The sequence below is a fragment of the Oncorhynchus tshawytscha genome, linkage group LG14 (genome assembly GCF_018296145.1).
Source record: "Oncorhynchus tshawytscha isolate Ot180627B linkage group LG14, Otsh_v2.0, whole genome shotgun sequence".
NCBI classification, from domain to species: domain Eukaryota; kingdom Metazoa; phylum Chordata; class Actinopteri; order Salmoniformes; family Salmonidae; genus Oncorhynchus; species Oncorhynchus tshawytscha.
The window spans coordinates 34,438,604-34,463,192 of NC_056442.1; the positions used below are offsets into that span (position 1 = coordinate 34,438,604).

The window sequence follows — 24,589 nt, forward strand, 5'->3', positions numbered from 1 at the left end:
GCTTCTGCTTCTTCAGGCTGCTTCTTCTTCTTCTTCTTCAGGCTGCTGCTTCTTCTTCTTTTTATTCTTCAGGCTGCTTCTACTTCTTCTTCAGGCTGCTGCTTCTTCTTCTTTTTATTCTTCAGGCTGCTTCTACTTCTTCTTCAGGCTGCTGCTTCTTCTTCTTTTTATTATTCAGGCTGTTTCTACTTCTTCTTTTTATTCTTCAGGCTGCTTCTGCTTCTTCTTCAGGCTGCTGCTTCTTCTTCTTTTTATTATTCAGGCTGTTTCTACTTCTTATTTTTATTCTTCAGGCTGCTTCTACTTCTTCTTCAGGCTGCTGCTTCTTCTTCTTTTTATTCTTCAGGCTGCTTCTACTTCTTCTTCAGGCTGCTTCTACTTCTTCTTTTTATTCTTCAGGCTGCTTCTACTTCTTCTTCAGGCTGCTGCTTCTTCTTCTTTTTATTATTCAGGCTGCTTCTACTTCTTCTTTTTATTCTTCAGGCTGCTTCTACTTCTTCTTCAGGCTGCTGCTTCTTCTTCTTTTTATTCTTCAGGCTGCTTCTACTTCTTCTTCAGGCTGCTGCTTCTTCTTCTTCTTTTTATTATTCAGGCTGCTTCTGCTTCTTCTTCAGGCTGCTGCTTCTTCTTTTTATTCTTTAGGCTGCTGCTTCTTCTTTTTAATCTTCAGGCTGCTTCTGCTTCTTCTTCAGGCTGCTTCTGCTTCTTCTTCAGGCTGCTGCTGCTTCTTTTTCTTCTTCAGGCTGCTGCTGCTTCTTCCTCAGGCTGCTGCTTCTTCTTTTTCTTCTTCGAGCTGTTGCTGCTTCTTCTTCTTCAGGCTGCTGCTTCTTCTTCTTCTTCTTCTTCTTCAGGCTGCTGCTGCTTCTTCTTCTTCTTCTTCAGGCTGCTGCTGCTTCTTCCTCAGGCTGCTGCTTCTTTTTCTTCTTCGGGCTGTTGCTTCTTCTTCTTCAGGCTGCTGCTTCTTCTTCGTCTTCTTCAGGCTGCTTCTGCTTCTTCTTCAGGCTGCTGCTTCTTCTTCTTATTATTATTATTCTTCAGGCTGCTTCTACTTCTTCAGGCTGCTTCTGCTTCTTCAGGCTGCTTCTGCTTCTTCTTCAGGCTGCTGATTCTTCTTTTTATTCTTCAGGCTGCTTCTACTTCTTCTTCAGGCTGATGCTTCTTCTTCTTTTTATTCTTCAGGCTGCTTCTACTTCTTCTTCAGGCTGCTTTTACTTCTTCAGGCTGCTTCTGCTTCTTCAGGCTGCTTCTACTTCTTCTTCAGGCTGCTTCTTCTTCTTTTTATTCTTCAGGCTGCTTCTGCTTCTTCTTCAGGCTGCTGCTGCTTCTTCTTCTTCTTCAGGCTGCTGCTGCTTCTTCCTCAGGCTGCTGCTTCTTCTTTTTCTTCTTCGAGCTGTTGCTTCTTCTTCTTCAGGCTGCTGCTTCTTCTTCTTCTTCTTCTTCAGGCTGCTGCTGCTTCTTCTTCTTCTTCTTCAGGCTGCTGCTGCTTCTTCCTCAGGCTGCTGCTTCTTTTTTTCTTTCGGGCTGTTGCTTCTTCTTCTTCAGGCTGCTGCTTCTTCTTCTTCTTCTTCAGGCTGCTTCTGCTTCTTCTTCAGGCTGCTGCTTCTTCTTCTTATTATTATTATTCTTCAGGCTGCTTCTACTTCTTCAGGCTGCTTCTGCTTCTTCAGGCTGCTTCTGCTTCTTCTTCAGGCTGCTGATTCTTCTTTTTATTCTTCAGGCTGCTTCTACTTCTTCTTCAGGCTGATGCTTCTTCTTCTTTTTATTCTTCAGGCTGCTTCTACTTCTTCTTCAGGCTGCTTTTACTTCTTCAGGCTGCTTCTGCTTCTTCAGGCTGCTTCTACTTCTTCTTCAGGCTGCTGCTTCTTCTTCTTTTTATTCTTCAGGCTGCTTCTACTTCTTCTTCAGGCTGCTGCTTCTTCTTCTTTTTATTCTTCAGGCTGCTTCTACTTCTTCTTCAGGCTGCTGCTTCTTCTTCTTTTTATTATTCAGGCTGTTTCTACTTCTTATTTTTATTCTTCAGGCTGCTTCTACTTCTTCTTCAGGCTGCTGCTTCTTCTTCTTTTTATTCTTCAGGCTGCTTCTACTTCTTCTTCAGGCTGCTGCTTCTTCTTCTTTTTATTCTTCAGGCTGCTTCTACTTCTTCTTCAGGCTGCTTCTACTTCTTCTTTTTATTCTTCAGGCTGCTTCTACTTCTTCTTCAGGCTGCTGCTTCTTCTTCTTTTTATTATTCAGGCTGCTTCTACTTCTTCTTTTTATTCTTCAGGCTGCTTCTACTTCTTCTTCAGGCTGCTGCTTCTTCTTTTTATTCTTCAGGCTGCTTCTACTTCTTCTTCAGGCTGCTGCTTCTTCTTCTTCTTTTTATTATTCAGGCTGCTTCTGCTTCTTCTTCAGGCTGCTGCTTCTTCTTTTTATTCTTTAGGCTGCTGCTTCTTCTTTTTAATCTTCAGGCTGCTTCTGCTTCTTCTTTTTATTCTTTAGGCTGCTGCTTCTTCTTTTTCTTCTTCAGGCTGCTGTTTCTTTTTCAGGCTGCTGCTTCTTCTTCTTCAGGCTGCTGCTGCTTCTTCTTCAGGCAGCTGCTTCCTCTGCTTCTTCTTCAGGCTGCTGCTTCTTCTTTTTCTTCTTCGGGCTGTTGCTTCTACTTCTTCAGGCTGCTTCTTCTTTTTCTTCTTCTTCAGGCTGCTTCTGCTACTTCTTCAGGCTGCTGCTTCTTCTTTTTATTCTTCAGGCTGCTTCTGCTTCTTCTTCAGGCTGCTTCTGCTTCTTCTTCAGGCTGCTGATTCTTCTTTTTATTCTTCAGGCTGCTTCTACTTCTTCTTCAGGCTGCTTCTTCTTCTTCTTTTTATTCTTCAGGCTGTTTCTGCTTCTTCTTCTTCTTTTTATTCTTTAGGCTGCTACTTCTTCTTTTTAATCTTCAGGCTGCTTCTGCTTCTTCTTCTTTTTATTCTTTAGGCTGCTGCTTCTTCTTTTTAATCTTCAGGCTGCTTCTGCTTCTTCTTCAGGCTGCTGCTTCTTCTTCTTCTTTTTATTCTTCAGGCTGCTGCTTCTTCTTTTTAATCTTCAGGCTGCTTCTGCTTCTTCTTCAGGCTGCTGCTGCTTCTTCTTCTTTTTATTCTTCAGGCTGCTTCTTCTTCTTCTTCTTTTTATTCTTCAGGCTGCTTCTAGTTCTTCTTCAGGCTGCTGCTTCTTCTTCTTCTTTTTATTCTTCAGGCTGTTTCTGCTTCTTCTTCAGGCTGCTGCTTCTTCTTTTTATTCTTTAGGCTGCTACTTCTTCTTTTTAATCTTCAGGCTGCTTCTGCTTCTTCTTCAGGCTGCTGCTTCTTCTTCTTCTTTTTATTCTTCAGGCTGCTTCTGCTTCTTCTTTTTATTCTTCAGGCTGCTTCTGCTTCTTCTTTTTATTCTTCAGGCTGCTTCTGCTTCTTCTTTTTATTCTTCAGTCTGCTTCTGCTTCTTCTTTTTATTCTTCAGGCTTCTTCTGCTTCTTCTTTTTATTCTTCAGGCTTCTTCTGCTTCTTCTTTTTATTCTTCAGGCCGCTTCTGCTTCTTCTTCTTCTTCTTCTTTTTATTCTTCAGGCTGCTGCTTCTTCTTCTTCTTCTTCTTCTTCTTTTTATTCTTCAGGCCGCTTCTGCTTCTTCTTCTTCTTCTTTTTATTCTTCAGGCTGCTGCTTCTTCTTCTTCTTCTTTTTATTCTGGTGGTTGGCAACCAACTTCAAGCTGCGTTACCACTACAGACTGGACTGGAGCATAGACCTCAGTTCATCTTTCAATCACCAACGTGGGTATATGCTCCTAAAAACCAATGAGGAGATGGGAAAGGTGTTAAGCGTTAAGCGTCACAAATAGAACCACGTTAGCGTCTGGCTATGCAGATGCTCTTTTACATGCGTGAGCAGTGTGAGTGTAATGATTGAATAACATGTATGTGTACATTTATTTTGCAACTCTCGCGCACAGGACACGAGCGGTGTGGTCTGGTCAGGATAGAAACAATAACGACAGGTGTGATGGAAACAGGAAGAATTGTATTGTATAAATGCCGACAGATAACTTATTTGTTCAACATGGTGGGATATTTGGTGCCGGTAAAATTAATGATATGAGAAATGGCGGTGGAAATGCCTTTTTGAGCAAATATTGATATAATAACCATCATATTGAAGTAAACTTGGAGTCACACGATGATATGGTGTGTGGTCTTCCCACTACAACACTGGAAACCATGCGGTTTAAACCCATTAGGCTACAGATTAAATAATTTACGATGAGCTTCACAGGGTGGTGAAAATGCACGATGACCTTGATGCTCCTTTCCAATAAATATTTCAGGTCTTATGATGGTGACAAGATGATCAATGCTAGACCGCTGTTTAATTAAATAAAATTATCGCTCTTATCCATAACCTCATCATGTAGACTATCCTACCTGCACAGTATACGCCTTCCTAATATTGATGGACATCCTTTTGGTGATGGACACTTGTTGATACGCATGGGAAACTGTTGAGCGTGAAAAACCCATCAGAGTTGTAGTTTTTGACACAAACCGGTGTGCCTGGCACCTACTACCATACCCCGTTCAAACACACTTAAATATTTTGTCTTGCCCATTCACCCTCCGAATACACATTACACAATCCATGTCTCATTGCTTAAAAATCCTTTAACCTGTCTCCTCCCCTTCATCTACATTGATTGCAGGGGATTTAACAAGTAACATCAATAAGGGATCATAGCTTTCACCTGGATTCGCCTGGTCTGTCTATGTCATGGAAAGAGCAGGTGTTCTTAATGTTTTGTATACTCAGTGTACATGCCTACTTTGATGTGAATTACATGCATGTCACTGGCTTTTTATCTATTTGACCACAAGAGGGACACCTCCTCCTATACTGTAGACAAACCACTGACAAAGTCACTGTTACTCACTGTTCGAAATACTCAACACCCACACATACTCTCAAAGGGACACTTATGCTTTCACTCTTATGCCCTCATTCTTTTCTGAGCCCTCCAGATGACCCTAATCATTGAGCTCAAATCTCTCCACTAAAAATCCCTATAGTCACTGGAAACAGTGCACAATTACTCTGCTGAGTTTAAATGATTATTTGCAACCTTTTAACATCCTCATTTCACTGAAGGGCCAGATGGGAGGAAGAACATCAACATCCTCTGACGTAGGCCAGTTCTGGAGGAACACATTTACTAACATCAGAGGCATACTCTGTGTGAGTGTCAGGTCTGTGTGTGAGCATCAGGTCTGTGTGTGAGCGTCAGGTCTGTGTGTGAGCGTCAGGTCTGTGTGTGAGCGTCAGGTCTGTGTGTGAGCGTCAGGTCTGTGTGTGAGCGTCAGGTTTGTGTGTGAGCGTCAGGTATGTGTGTGAGCGTCAGGTCTGTGTGTGAGCGTCAGGTCTGTGTGTGAGCGTCAGGTCTGTGTGTGAGCGTCAGGTCTGTGTGTGAGCGTCAGGTCTGTGTGTGAGCGTCAGGTTTGTGTGTGAGCGTCAGGTCTGTGTGTGAGCGTCAGGTCTGTGTGTGAGCGTCAGGTTTGTGTGTGAGCGTCAGGTCTGTGTGTGAGCGTCAGGTCTGTGTGTGAGCGTCAGGTTTGTGTGTGAGCGTCAGGTTTGTGTGTGAGCGTCAGGTCTGTGTGTGAGCGTCAGGTCTGTGTGTGAGCGTCAGGTCTGTGTGTGAGCGTCAGGTCTGTGTGTGAGCGTCAGGTCTGTGTGCACGTGCCTATGAGGGGCCAAGAGTTTGTTAAAAGAGATGCGATTTTGTATGAAATGTTTCCATGTACACTGTGGCCAGTTTATTGGGTACACCCATCTAGTACCAGGTGGGACCCCCTTTGCCTCCATAACAAGATGAATTCTTTGGGGCATGGAAACATGCCCCAAGGACCTCCCCTGTTGAGGGGAGGCCGGCTCATGAAAATGTTTGGAATGGAGTGAATAGTTTCAAGCACATGAAAACCATGTGTTTGATACCGTTCCATTTATTTGGTTCCAACCATTACTATGAGCCCCTCCTCCCCAATGAAGGTGCCACTGGCCACCGATGGTGATCGCATGCCCACTGGAGACGTTTCTTGTTGTTTTTAACTGATAGGAGTGGAACCCAGTAAGGTCACCTGCTACAATAGCCCATCCATGACAAGGATCAACAAGTTGTGTGTTCCAAGATGCCGTTCTGCACACTACTGTTGTACCGTTATATGCCTGTTTGTGGCCCGCCTTTTAGCTTGCACAATTTTTGCCATTCTCCTTCAATACTCATCGACAAGCTGTTTTCTCCCACAGGACTGCTGCTGACTGGATGTTTTTTGTTTGTTGCACCATTCTTGGTAAACCATAGACACTTTCATGCATGAAGAGCCCAGGAGACTGTCGTTTCCCAAAATATTGGAACCGGCGCGCCTGGTTGCTTTGGTCACTCGTTTTGCCCATTCTTTATTTCTTACCCCTTTTTCTCCCCAATTTAGTAGTATCCAATTGGTAATTACAGTCGTGCAGCTCCTGTACAGACTTGGGAGACGCGAAGGTCGAGAGCCATGCATCCTCTGAAACACGATCCTGCCAAGCCACTCTGCTTCTTGACACACTGCTCGCTTAACCCGGAACCCAGCCACAGCAGTGTGTCGGAGGAAACACAGTACAACTGCCGACCGAAGTCAGCGTGCATGAGCCAGGTCCGCCACAAGGAGTCGCTAGAGCACAATGGGACAAGAACATACCACCCAGCCAAACCCTTCCCTAACCCAGACGACGCTGGGCCAATTGTACACTGCCTCATGGGTCTCTCAGAGCCTGGGATCAAACCCGGGTCTGAGTGATGCCTCTAGCACTGTGATGCAGTGCCTTAGACCGCTGCGCCACTCGGGAAGCCGTTTTGCCCATTCTAAAAATGAACGAAACAGTAACTGAATGACTCAATGCCTGTCTGCCTGCTTTATATAGAAAGCCACAGCCACATGACTGATTGTGGCTCATTCATTGAGTTACAATTGGCTCATTAATTACCCCTCCTCTCCACTGTAACTATTCCCCATGTCACTGCTGTCAATGAGAATGTGTTCTCAGTCAACTTATCTGGTAAAATAAGGGTTAAATAAAGAATAGTCTGGAAAAGAAAACCATTTTTGTGAACAACGTGGTGTACCTAATAAACAGGCCACACCATTGTAACACAACACTCAAGTCCATATAAGAAGGCAAAAAGGAACACACAGTCACACACGATGATGAGTCAGTGCCCAGTGGCAGGGACATTGAGTGGGGTAAGAGCGGTCATCAGAAGGGAGCATAGTGTGCAGTACATAACAAGCAGCCTGGGAACAAGGACATTAGCATGTTTACAGCTTTAACAGACTTTAACTATATAATCTGTATGAGAATAATTTCACATATATCTTACCCATATCACGTAGCATCATATCAAATTGTATTTGTCACATGCTTCGTAAACAGATGTAGACATATAGTGAAATGTTTACTTACGAGCCCTTCTCAACAATGTAGAGAAAAATACAAAAATTATCCCCAAAAGATTGTACACGAGTACTAAATACACAATGAGTAACGATAACTTGGCTATATACTGTACATGGGGTAGCGATGTGGAGGGTTAAGAGGTAGTTGAGATATACAGTATATGTACATATAGGTAGGGATAAAGTGACTAGGCAACAGGTTAGATATTGCATATGGCAGTTCTTAAAACATTTGATGAATAACTAGCTTTATCGGCTCTCTGCTTTTCAGGACTGTTCCTTGAATATTTACAATGTATTAATCTGAATGAGTTTCTATAATCAGGAAAACACATCTACACACACTACATTACAAAGTGACTGTGACTGTCCAACAGTTCATTGCTGAATGACAGAACTATCTAGAGCAGAGTTTCCCAAACTCAGTCCTGGGGTCTCTCCTGGGTGCGTGTTTTGGTTTTTGCCCTAGCACTACACAGCTGATTCAAATATCCAAAACTTGATTTGAATCAGCTGTGTAGTGCTAGGGCAAAAAACTAAACGCGCACCTGGGGGGTGGGGAGTCTATTGAGTCTGTTGCAACCCACTTCAATGTACTGTATCTCATCCATTGTCTAGCTCTTTTGTTATTCAAGCCTTGGATAGATTAGCAGTGGAAGAAGAGATCCTTACTGAATGCTTCCCTCACCTGGCTGTCAGGTAACGGACCACACATTGAGGTGCAGTGTACAGTATACGCAGCTGGACAAGAATAGTTACCATGCTGAGAAACAAAAGGCACCTTGTTTTCATAGTAACCACATGCATGTCTGTAATCCATTAAAAAACAAGAACATTGATTGTCAATGCACATTTCCCTGCAAGGTCTAGAGTAGTATTTGTGGTGAGATCACATCCACTGGCCACAGTCTGTCCCCACAAATAATTTAGTCACTTGTCCTTCACTTGGTCTTCCTCCTCTGTAGCCTTGCCTGCAATTGACCTCTATGCAGGACTAGTGTCTTCTGAACTAGGAAGGGTAACATATACTGCCAATTGGTTGCAAAAGCATGACTAAGATTAATATAATTAGGCCCCATTATCAATATTACTGCTGTTGCAGAAATAAACTATACTCAGGTTATTGGGGTTCAGTGTTCACACTTCAGTACTAAAGAGTACTCCAGAGAAGCACACATGCTACCACCGTGGTTAATTCATTTGCCAGCCAATACCTGTCCTGATCAGTCACTACATTGTTCCTGTTTTGGGGTGTAGCAACCGTACTGAAATCTAATGGCCAATAGCCCAAAGAATGTGTGGGTTCAACCCCCCATGGTTTCACAGCAATGGCTACACATTCTACTGTATCAAAGACATGGTTAAATTATCACTGCTGAAAGTGAACAGAAGACAAAAACAGTGACTTGATTAAACATTTTATTGACTAAATTAAAGTTACACTTTACTGGGCACCTTTACCCCTTTAAAGGGATACTTTGGGATGTTGGCAATGAGGCCCTTCATTTAATTCCCTAGAGTCAGAACTCATGGATGTAACTTAGATGCGTTAAAGCAATGTTTTGAAGTATATGGTATTTACTAGCAACTTCCATTGATTGCACCAACACTCATTAGCATTTGCTTGCCAAACGATCTCCAACTTCCTTCATACTTGTTCAAAGGATTCCACAGTCGGCTGAGGAAGTAGATAAAGGGCCTCATTGCCAAAAACCCAATTATTCCTTCAGTGAAGTGCAGTTGTACTCCCATGCAGAGAGAAGAGGTATGCCTGTGCAAATCATATAGAAATGTGCATCAAACCATAGAGAGACTTGAAACTACCAACAAAGCAGACAGTTAAGTCACTAAGATATGTGAGTCTACAAAAGGACCTGAATGCCAACATTGAGTCCTTTGTTGCACAGCCAGAATAGGTTCAAGTATGGATGGTGTCCCTCTGCAAATGGAACCTCCAAGCCACCATTCTAAAATCATCTGCATGTTAACATAGGAACTCAACTAGCAATAGGACATTGCCAACACCCTCACTATGCCAGATGAGACATTACACCTACGAGATGACTGGGAAATGGGATCGATAACAGCAATTGCAAATCTGGGAAGATGTGTCCAAATAGATTGTGCTAGTCTCACTTGTACCTTTTGGCAATATACAGGCATTACAAACTGCTGTAGTAGTTCAAGGTCTGGAGCAACTCAGCACATTCAAACAGTAGCCACAAAACAAAACAGCTCTCTGGGGTAAAGCAGATTCACGACTACATTCTCTAGCTTTCCTTTATTATACAATCAAAGGCCACTGTTAAAGCATTTACAACTTAAGTATAACAAAATGTAGAACAGCATTAACAAAAATCTCTTCCAGTTGCATTTTATGGCAACTAGTGAAAGTAGTATTTGTACTGTAACATATACACATTAAATATGGTACATCTTAATCCATGCAGTTGCGCACAGCCAGTTGTGTATCATCATGGTATGTTTTCATTTTAATATTTGAAGTGTGTGGGAAGTTGTGACATCAGCCACCAGTGCATTACAGTCCAGGTTGGGAGGAGCGGCACTCCAGGCCTCACTGAACTCAGCCAGACTTGAAGAGGAGGATGGCCACCTGCCCCAAATAGAAGTAGATGAAATGCTTTGTCTCATGAGTGACGTAGCTGCCGAAGTTCCTCCCAACAATGCAATGCCATGTTGGGTTATACTTCTTGTCAAATTCCTATAGGGATTTATAAAAAAACAAAAACAGGGCTTAAGTAATCCATGACTACATGAGGAAGAAATGACCTCATGCAGCCCATGTCATATTTTAAACAGCTTGCGCCATGGAAGACAATTGGAATACACAGGCCAAAGGCAGCAGGCCTGACTGGGTTGATTCTACAGTATGCACATCTCACCTTCTTTATGTAGGCCGCAATGTCCTTCTCTATATTGTACTTCTCCATGGCCTGGGTAGCACAGTCCACTGCATCCTGCTGCATGTCCTCTGACATGTCAGCATTCTTGATTACTGCCTTCCTGTCAGTCATGATGCCTGCAAACAAGAACAAAACGTCACAACTAACGTTGTCACTATAGATACAAAATGACAAGTCTAGTGAAGTGATGAAGCCTGAATTCACAGGCAACTCCGGGGCGGCCGGTAGCCTAATGGTCAGAGCGTTGGGCCAGTAACCGAAAGGTTGCTGGATTGAGTCCGAGCTGACAAGGTAAAGATGTAATTCTGCCACTGAACAAGGCAGTTAACCCACCGTTCCTAGACAGTCATTGTAAATAAGAACGTTCTTAACTGACTTGCCTAGTTAAATAAAGTTAATTTTAAAGATCGCTTGCCCTTTGATCTTCACCGTTAACTAACAGTCTTGTTTACTGTGAAAACCAAAGGACAAGCCAATTAAGTGCTGATACAATGTGACAAACAACTCGGTTCTATCAATGTATACGAATGTACTGGGCTACTTTGCATTTCGACACAAGATTACGTTGTGACAACGACCCTGTGTAGGTTAGGTACAATACGAATAGGCTACGGAGAAACTCGATACAGGTCGAATTAAATTACAAAGGCAAAAATCACATGGCGACATTACATGAATACAATTTGGAATTGGTCCCCTGGATGATGCACAGTTCTAGTCTAGGGCAAACATCAATGTACATTAGCTAGTCGTTAAATTTCTACACAAATCCTTTAGATTGTGGACGATTGAACAGGTCTGAGGGAGATCTGATTCGTGCCAATACCCTGCAGGTGGTAGCGACTGCGCATTAGTTCATAGACTCATCTTTACGATTTAAATCAAAATAGTAAAAGTACGCTACCTTGTATGAGAAACTTCGATTCAATAAAAAATAACCTGAATCACCACCATCCATGCGAGTCAAGTGTGAGTGCGTGTAGGCTACTAAATAAACGTTGTCACTCACCTTGTGTGGGAGATGAAGCTACTTTCCACTTCGCGATCAGGTAACTCACCTTGATGGATATAAAGCTTTGTTTACTTGCTAGAGCGTGCTGCGACAAATTATTTTATAAGCTTTACTCAAAGCAAATATGGGAAACTGCCCTGCAAAATACCTCCCCCGCCCTAACACGCTGCCCTACGCCACTTAGACTGCGATTGGCTGCGCTGCCACCTCTTCTTGTGTTGCGAGCATTTTCTACCAGCTCCTCTCTGCCAGCATCTTATTTCATCCCACAATGCATCGTTGACACTACATGGTGAGGTAGGTAGATAAGACCCCCTGGCAAACTCAGGTGTACCGAGTATTTATGCTCAATGTGTAATCTTATTGTTAGCAGCATCAATTAATGTATGCGTGATATCACATTATCTAGGCTATATTATTACATTGTTGTCTTATCATAGAAATACAATCCATGTTTCTACTGGACTTTATATTGTCTGTGTGAGATGTACACTGAACAAAAATATAAACGCAGCATGTTGTGTTGGTACCATTTTTCATTGAGCTGAAATAAAAAAGATCCCAGAAATTTTCAATACTCACAAAAAGCTTATTTCCTTTATTCGTTTACATCCCTAGTAGTGAGCATTTCTCCTTTGCCAAGATTATCCATCCATCTGACAGGTGTGGCATTTCAAGAAGTTTGTTAAACAGCATGATCATTACACAGGTACACCTTGTGATGGGGACAATAAAAGGCCACTCTAAAATGTGCAGTTTTGTCACAACACAATGCCACAGACATCTCAAGTTTTTCAAGGAGCATGCAATTGGCATGCTGACTGCAAGAGAATGTAATATTAATATTATTTAATTTGTTTTAGAGAATTTGGCAGTACTTCCAACCAGCCTCATAACCGCAGACCATGTGTATGGCGTTGTGTGGACGAGCGGTTTGATGACACCAACGTTGTGAACAGAGTGCCCCATGGAGTTGTGGTATGGGCAGACATAAGCTATGGACAACAAACACAATTACATTTTATTGATGGCAATTTGTATGCACAGAGATAGTGACAATATCCTGAGACCCATTGTCATACCATGCATCCACCGCCATCACCTCATGTTTCAGCTTGACAATGCACAACCCTATGTTTTAAGGATCTGTACACAATTCCTGGAAGTTGGAAATGTCTTAGTTCTTCCATGGTCTGCATACTCACCAGACATCAAGCATGTTTGGGATGCTCTGTGTTGACGTGTACGACAGTATCCCAGTTTCCGCCAATTTCGCAGCCATTGAAGAGTGGAACAACATTCCACAATCAACAGCCAGATCAATTCTATTTTGAATTTTTATTAACCTTTATTTAACTAGGCAAGTCAGTTAAGAACACATTCTTATTTACAATGACAGCCTATAATGGCCTAACCCGGACAACGCTGGGTCAATTGTGCGCCGTCCTATGGGACTCCCAATCACAGCCTGTTGCAATACAGCCTGGACTCGAACCAAGGTGTCTGTGGTGACACCTCAAGTACTGAGATGCAGTGCCTTAGACCGCTGCGCCACTCAGGATCCCAGAGACTGACTGGTTTTCTGATCCATGCCCATACTTTTCAAAGGCATCTGTGACCAACCGATGCATATCTGTGCTCCCAGTCATTTGAAATCTATAGTTTGGGCCTATTTCTATTGACTGATTTCCTTACATGAACTGTAACGCATTAAAATCTTTGAAATTGTTGCATGTTGCGTTTATATTTGTTCAGTATGTAAGCACATCTGCTTGAAATGAAATTTTCCTGAATATTTTACATTTCCTCACTAATGCATACAACTCATAAACAGGTAGTTTTATCACTTATTGACAAGTTTATATTCAGATATTTCATACAACCCATGAGGTCAGTTTCCTGATTAAGCCTAGTCCTGGTCTAAAAGGTGTGGTCAATTCAGAATCTCCATTGAAGTATACTGAACAAAAATGTGAACACATGCAACAATTGCTAAGATTTTACTGAGTTCATAATGAAATCAGTCAATTTAAATGAATTCATTAGGCGCTAATCTATGTATTTCACATGACTGATAATACAGACACGCATCTGTTGGTCAGATAACTTAAAAGGTAGGGCTGTGGATCAAAAAGTCCGTATCTGGTGTGACCACCATTTGCCTCATGCAGCGCAACATTTCCTTTGCATAGAATTGATCAGGCTGCTGATAGTGGCCTGTGGAATGTTCTCCCACTCCTCTTCAGAGGCTGTGCGAAGTTGATGGATATTGGTGGGCACTGGAACACGCTCTCATATACCTCAATCCAGAGCATGCCAAACATGCTCAGAGTGACATGTCTGGTGAGTATAAAGGCCATGGGAGAACTGGGACATTTAACTTCCAGGAATTGTGTAAAGATCCTTGCGACATGGGGCAGTGCATAATTATGCTGAAACATGAGGTGATGGCGGCGGATGAACGGCACAATGGGCCTCAGGATCTAGTCACGGCATTTCTGTTCATTCAAATTGCCATTGATAAAATGCAATTGTGTTCATTTTCCGTAGCTTATGCCTACCCACACTATAACCCCACGGCCAACATGGGGCAATCTGTTCACAACGTTGACATGAGCAAACTGCTCGCCCACTCGGCGCGATCTACTGACAGATTCTCTAAAACACGGAAGGCAGCTTATGGTAGAGAAATTAACATTACATTCTTTGGCAACCGCTCTGGTGGACATTCCTGCAGTCAGCATTCCATTTGCACGCTCCTTCAAAACTTGAGACATCTGTGGCATTGTTTTGTAACAAAACTGCACATTTTAAAGTGGCCTTTTATTGTCCCCAGCATACAGTGCAGCTGCGTGATCATGCAGTTTAAATCATCTTCTTGATATGCCACATCTTTCAGATGGATGATCTTGGCAAATGAGAAATGCTAACAGGGATATAAATAAATTTGTGCACAACAATTAGGAGAAATAGGCTTTTTGTGTATATGTAACATTTCTGGGATCTTCATGAAACCAACACTTCACATGTTGCGTTTTTACTTTCTTTCAGTGTAACTTTAGTCCAGGACTAAGATTAATCTGTGTCCGGGCACCACCCCATGATGTATAATGTAATACATTAGAGTAGATGGTCTACTGGGATATTCTTCAATTTGGCCTCTTATTACATCATAGGGCCATTAAGTTCATATTTTACATGAATTCAAAAGAAAAACAAACTAAAAAACAGGTACGTCTTTTCAGGATTTTATTGAAAATGCTAAACTAAAAGAGTAAATTAAATTTAAGAAAGACAGACTAACTATACTAAATATAATCCCCAACCATCACAAATTTGAATCCCTTATTTACCAGACTCCTACGTCTCCTTCCATTCTTTGATCCAACTTCCTGGTCCTCAGTTTCCTTTTCTTACTCCAAAAACGTAAATAATCCTTATCCATATCCTTTGACTCTGCGCATATTTACCGCTCAAAAATTGAAATAAACTGGGCCATTCAAAAAGTTGCATCTAGGATTCCTTAATTAGTTCAATTGATTTGATTCCTGGAAAATGGATCCCGCTCCAAGCATCCATTCTTGCCTATCCCTTCCCTAAACGCTCCTCTGATCCGGCTCCAAGCATCCATCCTTGCCTATCCCTTCCCTAAATGCTCCTCTGATCCGGCTCCAAGGATTGGGATCCACTGAGCCACTCCTCCAATCAAAACCTTGAAATACCAGGAAAAAAAAATCAGAGGGAAACCATTAGAATCATGTCTGATTTGGGCCCAGCCCACTTCTTATTTTGTGCACTCATGACATGTCACTACTAAAGATCAATTTGAAAATGTCAGTGAGCACCCAAACCATCAAATTCATACTTTAGAAAATGTCTAATATTTCTCAATGTTTAAGCTGAAACAAGCCCAGAGCCCCTGTCTAATATTAAAACAGCATCTATAAAAAATAATATTAGATAAATGGTTCTTATGTAGCATTAAAGTTAAAAAAGGTACATTAAGGACCTTTGTCCTGGCACAAAACCAAAGACATACACTGTTTCAGTGCTAAAAAAGGTTGCCAAACAATAGATAGGGCAGGTATATATATAGGATATAGAAAATTGTGCTACATTCAAGAAACAATCATGCATCCTGTAGCAACGACTTTATCAATAGATGCAAATAATCAATACTAAAGCATACCATTGCCTCGACCTGACTCCTCCTAAGATGTCCTATCCTGATCAAACAAATGAAATGTGCTCCACAACTTTTATTCCAAATCACTCTTTAATCCTTATCTTCAGATGTCTAAAGGAAGACACAAGGGTAAAATACAGTTTAGCAATGAGACTCCCGTCATCTCATGAAAAAGTACATACATTTTCCAACACTTACAAAAACATTGAACTTGTTAAGATCAACATTTTTGAAGTTCAGAGCAATAGGGTTTCAAATGTTGCAACATTTTTGGAGGAAAGACAACAGGTCAATTAAAATGAATTGAGAAAGGAGATCAAAACAAAAGGACTAAAGTAGGGAGGGTTAGGGAGGAAAGGTGACAGGAGGGGATACACCTACATACCAAGACCTTCCACTAGGACATCAGGAGATGGAATGCAAAAATTAAAATCTATAGTTGACTTCTGAAAAACTCAAAAGGAGGTAAAAACAAGTGGAAAGAGGAACTGCTAACAGGGGGATCCACCAAAATGGCAACAGAGTTTAGGAACGGGAGCGAGAGCGGCTATGGCGTGGAGAGTAGCGAGGAGATCCTCTGCCACCACGGGTACCACCACCGCGAGAGTTGCTGCGGCTGCGACTGGCTGCGCTGCGGCTCCTGCTTCGACTGCGGCTCCTGGAACGGGATCTTCCATAGCTCGGGCTGCGGGGACCATCTACTTTCACGCGAACGTATGCGGTCTCTCCCTGGTAGACACACAAAAAGAACTAGACGTTGAAACAAAAAGCATTTCCACCTCAAACGGTTCCTTCCATTGCATCAAAACAAGCCTTAAGTTCTTGAAAGGCTGCACAAGTAGTCACTGAAAATGGGGAGAGGTTGAGGGGAAAGATTCAATGGTGTTGGTAGTCACTTTTACTTACCTTTAACGAAAATATCATCCTATCCTTATAATCAAATCCAATAAAACCTAAAAGCATACCTCGTGTGATCGGAATTTGGTGTTATCCAGCTTTCGAACAGCGTAGGTCATGTCTTCTTTGCGCACAAACTCCACAACCCCAGTTCCATCTCTGAAAACGTCAGCATAACATACATCCCCAGCCTCACGCATGTGATCCTTGAGGTCCTGCCAGCTGCCACTTTGGGGAAGCCCTTTGAAGAGAAGAGCGAATAAATTAGATGTTTTACTCAGTGCTTACTTTCAACACTTTACTGAAATGGTACAAACTTGCTCAATAGATCTGTGGCATAGCAATATAATTCAGAATGTGCACAGACCAACTAAACCAGGCTGGTTCTACACAACCAGAAACAATGAACTAATGTGGAAGGAATGGATATCACTATTTAGCCGACCAAAAAAGACCAGTACTTCTGTCTGGTGAAAAAGGAACTAGCCAATTAGACAGTAGCCTCTGCAGAGTCCCCAACAACCGGATGTTGAGGTTTTCAGGGGAAATGGAAAGAGCACCTGTGACACGACTTCTGCTTTTGGAAGTTAAGGAGACACTCCATCTTGACCACTTCTCCACATTTACTGGATTGGTTGAACAGTGCAGAAGAGATCCTCCCGACAGTTTATTTTCCTTCTTGTCAAGACCTGAGGTGCGTTCAGTACGCTTCAATGCTTGCTACATTCTTGAACAGACTGATGTTTGCTGCGTATGGCGAGTTTTTAAATGGCAGTGGCCATGGGGCGGCAGTGTAGCCTAGTGGTTAGAGCATTGGACTAGTAACCGAAAGGTTGCAAGTTCAAATCCCCGAGCTGACAAGGTACAAAATCTGTCGTTCTGCCCTTGAACAGGCAGTTAACCCACTGTTCCTAGGCCGTCATTGAAAATAAGAATTTGTTCTTAACTGACTTGCCCAGTAAAATAAAAAGGTAATTTTTTTTTTTTAATGTTGACAGCATTCCCTAAACCTTACCAGTTTTTCAACTGGCCGTTCAATACAGCAGGGGACCTGGTTTCAGGTGGTTCTTTTACACCTGCTACATTAAAGTAGGTTAATCTGGCAGTAACACAGGGAGTCTATTTGTTAGTTAAATAGAGAAGACCACCAGCACAGTGTCATTGAAACATTAAAGACTGGTAAATTATCAATTGCACAGTGTGGTAGTGCAACCAATGATGTATATAAACCCAACACACATTACACTAGGGTGTTAAGTGACAAAACAAACAATGGACACTAGGCGAGAACTCTACAAAACTGCAATAAATCAAATATATTGTCACTCATTTCAATAAATGTGGTCATCAAAATATAGAAATAATTTGAAAACATGAATTTTGAATGAGCCCAAATGTAAAGTAAGTGCTGTGCTTAGAACGTTCAATTCTGTGGGACAGCATTAAAAAAAAAAAAAAAATGGAACTCAATCTGAGCGTTCATATTTGCTCTTTGCGATGGGTATTCCTCACTACCAGAGTAAGATTGATGTGACTTTGTATTGCCAACAAGTATGGGAATGTCCTGAGGGTGTTTTACAGTCAGACGTCCTTGGACTGCAATTTAAGGTTAAACGTTTTTCCTTCCTCTTCAGTCATTCCACAATGGTCTCAGACTAGACTTAACATAGTGAATGTAAATACAGGACACTCAAATTAGTATGATATGTTACATTTGGTTCTTAAGGCATAACAGAAAGGAGGATGGTTGGTCGGGGTGGATGGGTGAGCGTATAACGTGAACATCTAGCAACCTAAAGGTTGCATTTTCGAATCTCATCAAGGACAACTTTAACTAGTTACTTTGTAACTATACTGAACAAAAATAAACACAACATGCAGTGTTGGTCCCATGTTTCATGACCTGAAATAAAAGATCCCAGAAATGTTCCATATAAACAAAAAGTACATTTCTCTCAAATTGTGCACAAATTTGTTTACATCCCTGTTAATGAGCATTTCTCCTTTGCCAAGATAATCCATCCACTTGACAGGTGTGGCATATCAAGAAGCTGATTCAACAGCATGGCCATTACACAGGTGCACCTTGTACCATGGGACAATAAAAGGCCACTAAAATGTAGTTGTCACAACGCCACAGATGTCTCATGTCGAGGAAATGTGCAATTGGCATGCTGAATGCAGGAATGTCCACCAGAGCTGTTGCCAGATAATTTAATGTTCATTTCTATACCATAAGCCACCCCCAACATCGTTTTAGAGAATTTGGCAGTACGTTCAACCGAACTAACCATGGCAGACCACGTGGAAACAAGCTAGCCCAGGACCTCCACATCCAGCTTCTTCACGCACGGGAGCATCTGAGATCAGCCACCCGGACCTCTGATGAAACTGAAGAGTACGTGTGTCTGTAATAAAGCCCTTTTGTAGGGGAAAACCTCATTTGGAGTGGGTGGGCCTCCCAGGCCCAGCCATGGCTGTGTCTTTGCCCAATAATGTGAAATCAATAGATTAGGGCCTAATTTATTGATTGAAATTGACTTATTTCCTGATATGAACTGTACCTTAGTAAAATCATAGAAGTTGCATTTATATATTTCTTCAGTACACTTAGCATGTTAGCTAACCCTTACCTTAACCCCTTGAGCTAGCTAACGTTAGTCACCTAGTCAATGTTAGCAACAACAAATTGGAATTCTTAAGATATCATACATTCAGCAAATTCTTAACATTGTACATTTTGCAATCTCAACACTCACAAATTGCAATTCGTAACATACAGAACCAGTCAAAAGTATGGATACACCTACTCATTCAAGGGTTTCTCTTTTTTAATATTTTTTTTTTACTAAACTTAGCAACTCCCGCAGGTGTGATGTTTGGATGTACCGATCCTGTGCAGGTGTTGTTACATGTGGTCTGCCACTGCGAGGATGATCAGCTGTCCGTCCTGTCTCCCTGTAGCGCTGTCTTAGGCGTATCACAGTAAGGACATTGCAATTTATTGCCCTGGCCACATCCTCATGCCCCCTTGCAGCATGCCCAAGACATGTTCACGCAGATGAGCAGGAACCCTGGGCATCTTTCTTTTGGTGTTTTTCAGTAGATAGGACACTAAAGAGGCCTAAGTTTTCATAACTGTGACCTTAATTGCCTACCACCTGTAAGCGGTTATTGTCTTAATGACCGTACCACAGCTGCATGTTCATTAATTGTTTATGGTTCACTGAACAAGCATGGGAAACCGTGTTTAAACCCTTTACACTGGGGGGGTATTTGGATTTTTACAAATTATCTTTGAAAGACAGGGCCTTGAAAAAGGGATATTTTTTTGTTTGTTGCGGAGTTCATTTTCTACATTGTAGAATAATAGTTTAGACATCAAAACTATGAAATAACACAATATGGAATCATGTAGTAATCAAAAGTGTTGAACAAATCAATATATTTCATATTCTTCAAAGTAGCCACCCTTTGCCTTGATGACAGCTCTACACACTTTGCATTCTCTCAACCAGCTTCACCTGGAATGCTTTTCCAACAGTCTCGAGGGAGTTCCCACATATGCCGAGTACTTGTTGGCTACTTTTCCTTCACTCTGCTGTCCAATTGGGTTAAGGTTGGGTGATTGTGGAGGCCAGGTCACCTGATGCTGCACTCCATTAAGCTCCTTCTTGGTCAAATAACCCTTACACAGCCTGGAGGTGTGTTTTGGGTCATTGTCCAGTTGAAAACAAATGATACTGGGACTAACTGCAAACTAGATGGGATGGCGTATCGCTGCAGAATGCTGTGGTAGCCACGCTGGTAAAGTGTCATCGGCAAAACACCATCACACCACCTCCTCCATGCTTCACGGTGGGAACCACGCATGCAGAGATCATCTGTTCACCTACTCTGCGCCTCACAGACAAGGTGGTTGGAACCAAAAATATTACATTTGGACAGATTTCTCTAAAGTCCATTGCTTGTGTTTCTTGGCACAAGCAAGTCTTATCGGTGTCATTTAGTAGTGGTGTCTTTGCAGCAATTCGACAATGAAGGCCTGATTTGCGCAGTCTCATCTGAACAGTTGAGACGTGCGTTACTTGAACTCTGAAGCATTTATGTCAAATGCAATCTGAGGTGCAGTTAATTTCAGATTTCCGAAGCTGATAACTAATGAACTTATCCTCTGCAGCAGAGGTAACTTTGGGTCTTCCTTTCCTGTGGCGGTCCTCATGAGCCAGTTTCATCATAGCGCTTGATGTTTTTTACGACTGCACTTGAAGCTTTTCGGTATTGACTGACCTTCAGGTCTTCAATAATGATGGACTGTCGTAGCTCTTTGCTTATTTGAGCCTATCTTGCCACAATATGGACTTGGTCTTTTACCAAATAGGGCTATCTTCTGTATAACAACTAGGTCTAAAAATTTATCGGCCTTACCGATTTAATTAGGGCCAATTTCAAGTTTATAACAAATCGGTAATCTGCATTTTTGGACACCGATTACATTGCATTCCACGAGGAAACTGCTTGGCAGGCTGGCCACTTGTTACGTGAGTGAAGCAAGGAGCCAAGGTAGTTGCTAGCTAGCATTAAACTTATCTTATAAAAAAACAATCAATCTTCACATAATCACTAGTTAACTACACATGGTTGATGATATTACTAGGTTAACTAGCTTGTCCTGTGTTGCATATAGTCAATGTGGTGCCTGTTAATTTATCACCGAATCACAGCTTACTTCGCCAAACGAAGTCAGGGTACATGCAACAGTTTGGGCCGCCTGGCTCGCTGCAAACTAATTTGCCAGAATTTTACATAATTATGACATAACATTGAAGGTTGTGCAATGTAACAGCAATATTTAGACTTAGGGTTGCCACCCGTTTGATAAAATACAGAACGGTTCCATATTTCACTGAAAGAATAAACATATAGTTTTCGAAATGATAGTTTCCATATTAATGACCATTGGCTCGTATTTGTGTTTGTTATATTATAATTAAGTCTATGATTTGATATTGATAGAGCAGTCTGAGCGGTGGCAGGCAGCAGCAGGCTCGTAAGCATTCATTCAAACTTGACTGTGTTTGCCAGCAGCTCTTAGCAATGCTTGATTACAGCGCCGTTTATGACTTCAAGCCTATCAACTCCTGAGATTAGGCTGGCAATACTAAAGTGCCTATTAGAACATCCAATAGTCAAAGGTAAATGATATACAAATGGTAGAGAGAGAAATAGTCGACGCATCATAATACCTACAATAACTGCAACCTAACATTTCTTTACTGGGAATATTGAAAAAAAACAGCTTTCATATGTTCTGAGCAAGGAACTTAAACGTTAAGCTTTTTATTTGATTTTTACAGGGCACATATTGCACTTGTACATTCTCCAACACTGTTTTTGCATTATTTAAACCAAATTGAGCACGTTTCATTATTTATTTGAGCCTAAATAAATAAAATCGATGTATTATATTAAATTAAAATAAAAGTGTTCACTCAGTGTGGTTGTAATTGTCATAATTTCAAATATCAAAAAATTGCCCGATTAATCGGTATTGGCCATCCAACAAAATCGGTATCAGCGTTGAAAAATCATAATCGGTCGACCTCTAATACCAACCCTAAAGTGTCACAACACAACTGATTGGCTCAAACACATCGAGGAAAGAAATTCCACAAATTAACATTTAACAAGGCACACCTGTTAATTGAAATCCAATCCAGGTGACTATCTCATGAAGCTGGTTAAGAGAATGCCAATTATGTGCAAAGTTGTCATCAAGGCAAAAGGTGGCTGGCTACCTTATAGAATATATTTTGACTTGTTTAACACTTTTTTGGTTACTACATGATTCCGTGTGTTATTTAATAGTTTATGTCTCCACTATTATTCTACAATGTAGAAAAGTCAAAATAAAGGAAACCCCTTGAATGAATAGGTGTGTCCAGACTTTTGACTGGTACTGTATGTTAACAATATGTCCACCTTATTTTAAAATGGGCCTACCATCCTGTTTTTTAATTTAATTTAATTCCATATAGTAATTTGCGTAATATGTACCTATTTTGCATAAAGTCGTATAAAAATTTGATTCTAATACATGAAATTGGTGCAAACGTACTTTTGCACCAAGATTTGTTAATATGACCACCCTACCTTAACTTTTGGTCTTAAATTACTGTAATTGTGTACTGACTCATTTGCATAATATCAGTTTAATTGCACACATTTTACATGTATTTGAATCAACTCTGATTTATTGATTTAGCCCTTATTTAACTTGGCAAGTTAAATTCTTATTTACAATGACGGCCTACACTGGCCAAACCCAACGACGCTGGGCCATTTGGGAGTCCTATAGGGCGGCACACAATCACGGCCTGTTGTGATACTGCCTGGATTCGAACCAGGGTGTCTGTGGTGACGCCTCAAGCAATGACGTGCAGCGCCTTAGACCGCTGCGACACTCCCTACTGAAAATGACATATTTGGCCACCCTACCTTGAGAGATATATAGGGCAAAACCTGTTGAAATATAGACTAAATACAGATGGATTTGAGGCCATTATTGATTTGGGATTAACAATGACCAGTCCACAACCTTTTTCGATCACTTGTAAATGAGATCTCAGCAATTGTAAATCCCTAACCTCATAAAATAGTGTTCCTGAGAAGCATGTCTATAAAATTGAGTACAAAGTATAATACCAAAAGCAGTTTCATTTTGACCCTAGTTACATGACTCACCTGAGACAATGACCCTATACTCGGAGCGTCTGGATGGCGGCCCGTATCTGCCTCTAGGAGCGCCACCAACCCCCCACCACCACCACCACCACCACCACCAAAGCCGCCTCTCCCCCCACCCCTTCCGCTCCGAGGGAATTCAACTCGCAGCCGATAACCGTCGTAGTCATAGCCGTCTCGTCCGTACACTGCATCGTCTGCGTCCCTGAAAAAGTGATAATAGAAAAGTATTGCTAAACAATCGTCCACACAGCACTCTGCGGTGTGCCTCATTAGCATATTATATGTTACCAGTAATTAACCCCGGCCCAACTTAACTCCACGATTTACGATGATAAATCTTGGGAGTTTGGTCGGCTAGCCACAAACAAAGACACCTTCACAACATGTAAATGCCGAAACGGAAGCAACTAGCTATCAGGCCAATTGATGTTACTGTACATTCCTAAAACGAAAATAGATAGTTACGGTAGAAACATGAGCAGAGAAGATTCACGTTGTCGCATGAGCAGATAACGTTAGAGCAGTGCACGAGTTGCTAACAAGCTAGCCTTTAACGTTAGCTACCTGGGATCTTCAAATTCGATGAAGGCAAAGGGAGGTCCCCCTCTCCGATTTTTCAAATCAATGTCTCGAATAGCTCCGTATTTGTAGAACACGTCCTCGACATCTTTAGTGCGAATATCAGGAGGTAGATTTCCGACATAAATTCGACAATCGTTATTTCCTGCGGGGCCTCGCACGACGCCTCCCGACATGTTAGCTAGCAAGCTAACGTTAGCTAGTTTATTTTAGCGGTAGGTTGAAATAAAAAGCGATTTCGCAAGACGGTATTCAAGTATATCACCGCCGATTAGAAATTCATTTGAGTATAGTACACAAACACTGCTGAAAACACGAAATAAGGTATCACTCGCGCTTAAAGTTCTGTACTAGATAGCTACACTTCTCCCCGTTCAGAATCGCGCTTCTCCGCGAGGGCATTCATGAACACCAGAAATGTGCTCAGTAGAGAGCTAGAAATGGCTACGTCCGCCAAATAAAATAGTCCACGGTAATACAATCTGTAAAAGAGACCTGGGTCTCAGTATGCCTCCCTTACAGAATACATGTCAAATAAATTAACGCATGTGTGTGATATTGGTATGATTACGCGAATAATTTCAGGTGAGCAGATTCTTAGATTATGATTGTTTGGACATTTTCATCTTGCAATTTGAAATCATCATTATTTCTAATTTGGCTTTATGAGTAGTGTCCAGCAACCTATTATTATAGGTAGACGGCCTACACCAATAATAGTGACTTCACAAGTGAGTGTGCATCTAAAGTATACAGACACTAC

At 41.7% G+C, this 24,589-nt stretch overlaps 2 protein-coding genes across 3 annotated transcripts; both read right to left on the reverse strand.

Moving 5' to 3' along the window:
- Positions 1-9,743: 9,743 nt before the first annotated feature.
- On the reverse strand, positions 9,744-15,002 carry dynll2a (dynein, light chain, LC8-type 2a). Of its 2 annotated transcripts, none has more exons than XM_042297415.1 (3): positions 14,771-15,002; positions 10,385-10,521; positions 9,744-10,203 (listed from the first exon to the last, which is right to left on the reverse strand). In XM_042297415.1, the coding sequence occupies exons 2-3, from the start codon at positions 10,514-10,516 to the stop codon at positions 10,066-10,068; spliced, it is 270 nt and encodes an 89-aa protein (XP_042153349.1). In that variant the 5' UTR covers positions 10,517-10,521; positions 14,771-15,002; the 3' UTR covers positions 9,744-10,065. The 2 variants fall into 2 exon arrangements, with proteins under 2 accessions (XP_042153349.1, XP_024300929.1); XM_024445161.2 differs by lacking the exon at positions 14,771-15,002 and adding an exon at positions 11,415-11,941.
- A 672-nt stretch (positions 15,003-15,674) lies between these two features.
- LOC112267092 (serine/arginine-rich splicing factor 1B) lies at positions 15,675-24,246 on the reverse strand. The gene is given in 5 exon segments (XM_024445162.2): positions 15,675-16,332; positions 16,569-16,741; positions 23,245-23,311; positions 23,314-23,449; positions 23,812-24,246. Coding segments are annotated over 5 exon segments (771 nt in total). The 5' UTR covers positions 24,003-24,246; the 3' UTR covers positions 15,675-16,128.
- Positions 24,247-24,589: the final 343 nt, after the last annotated feature.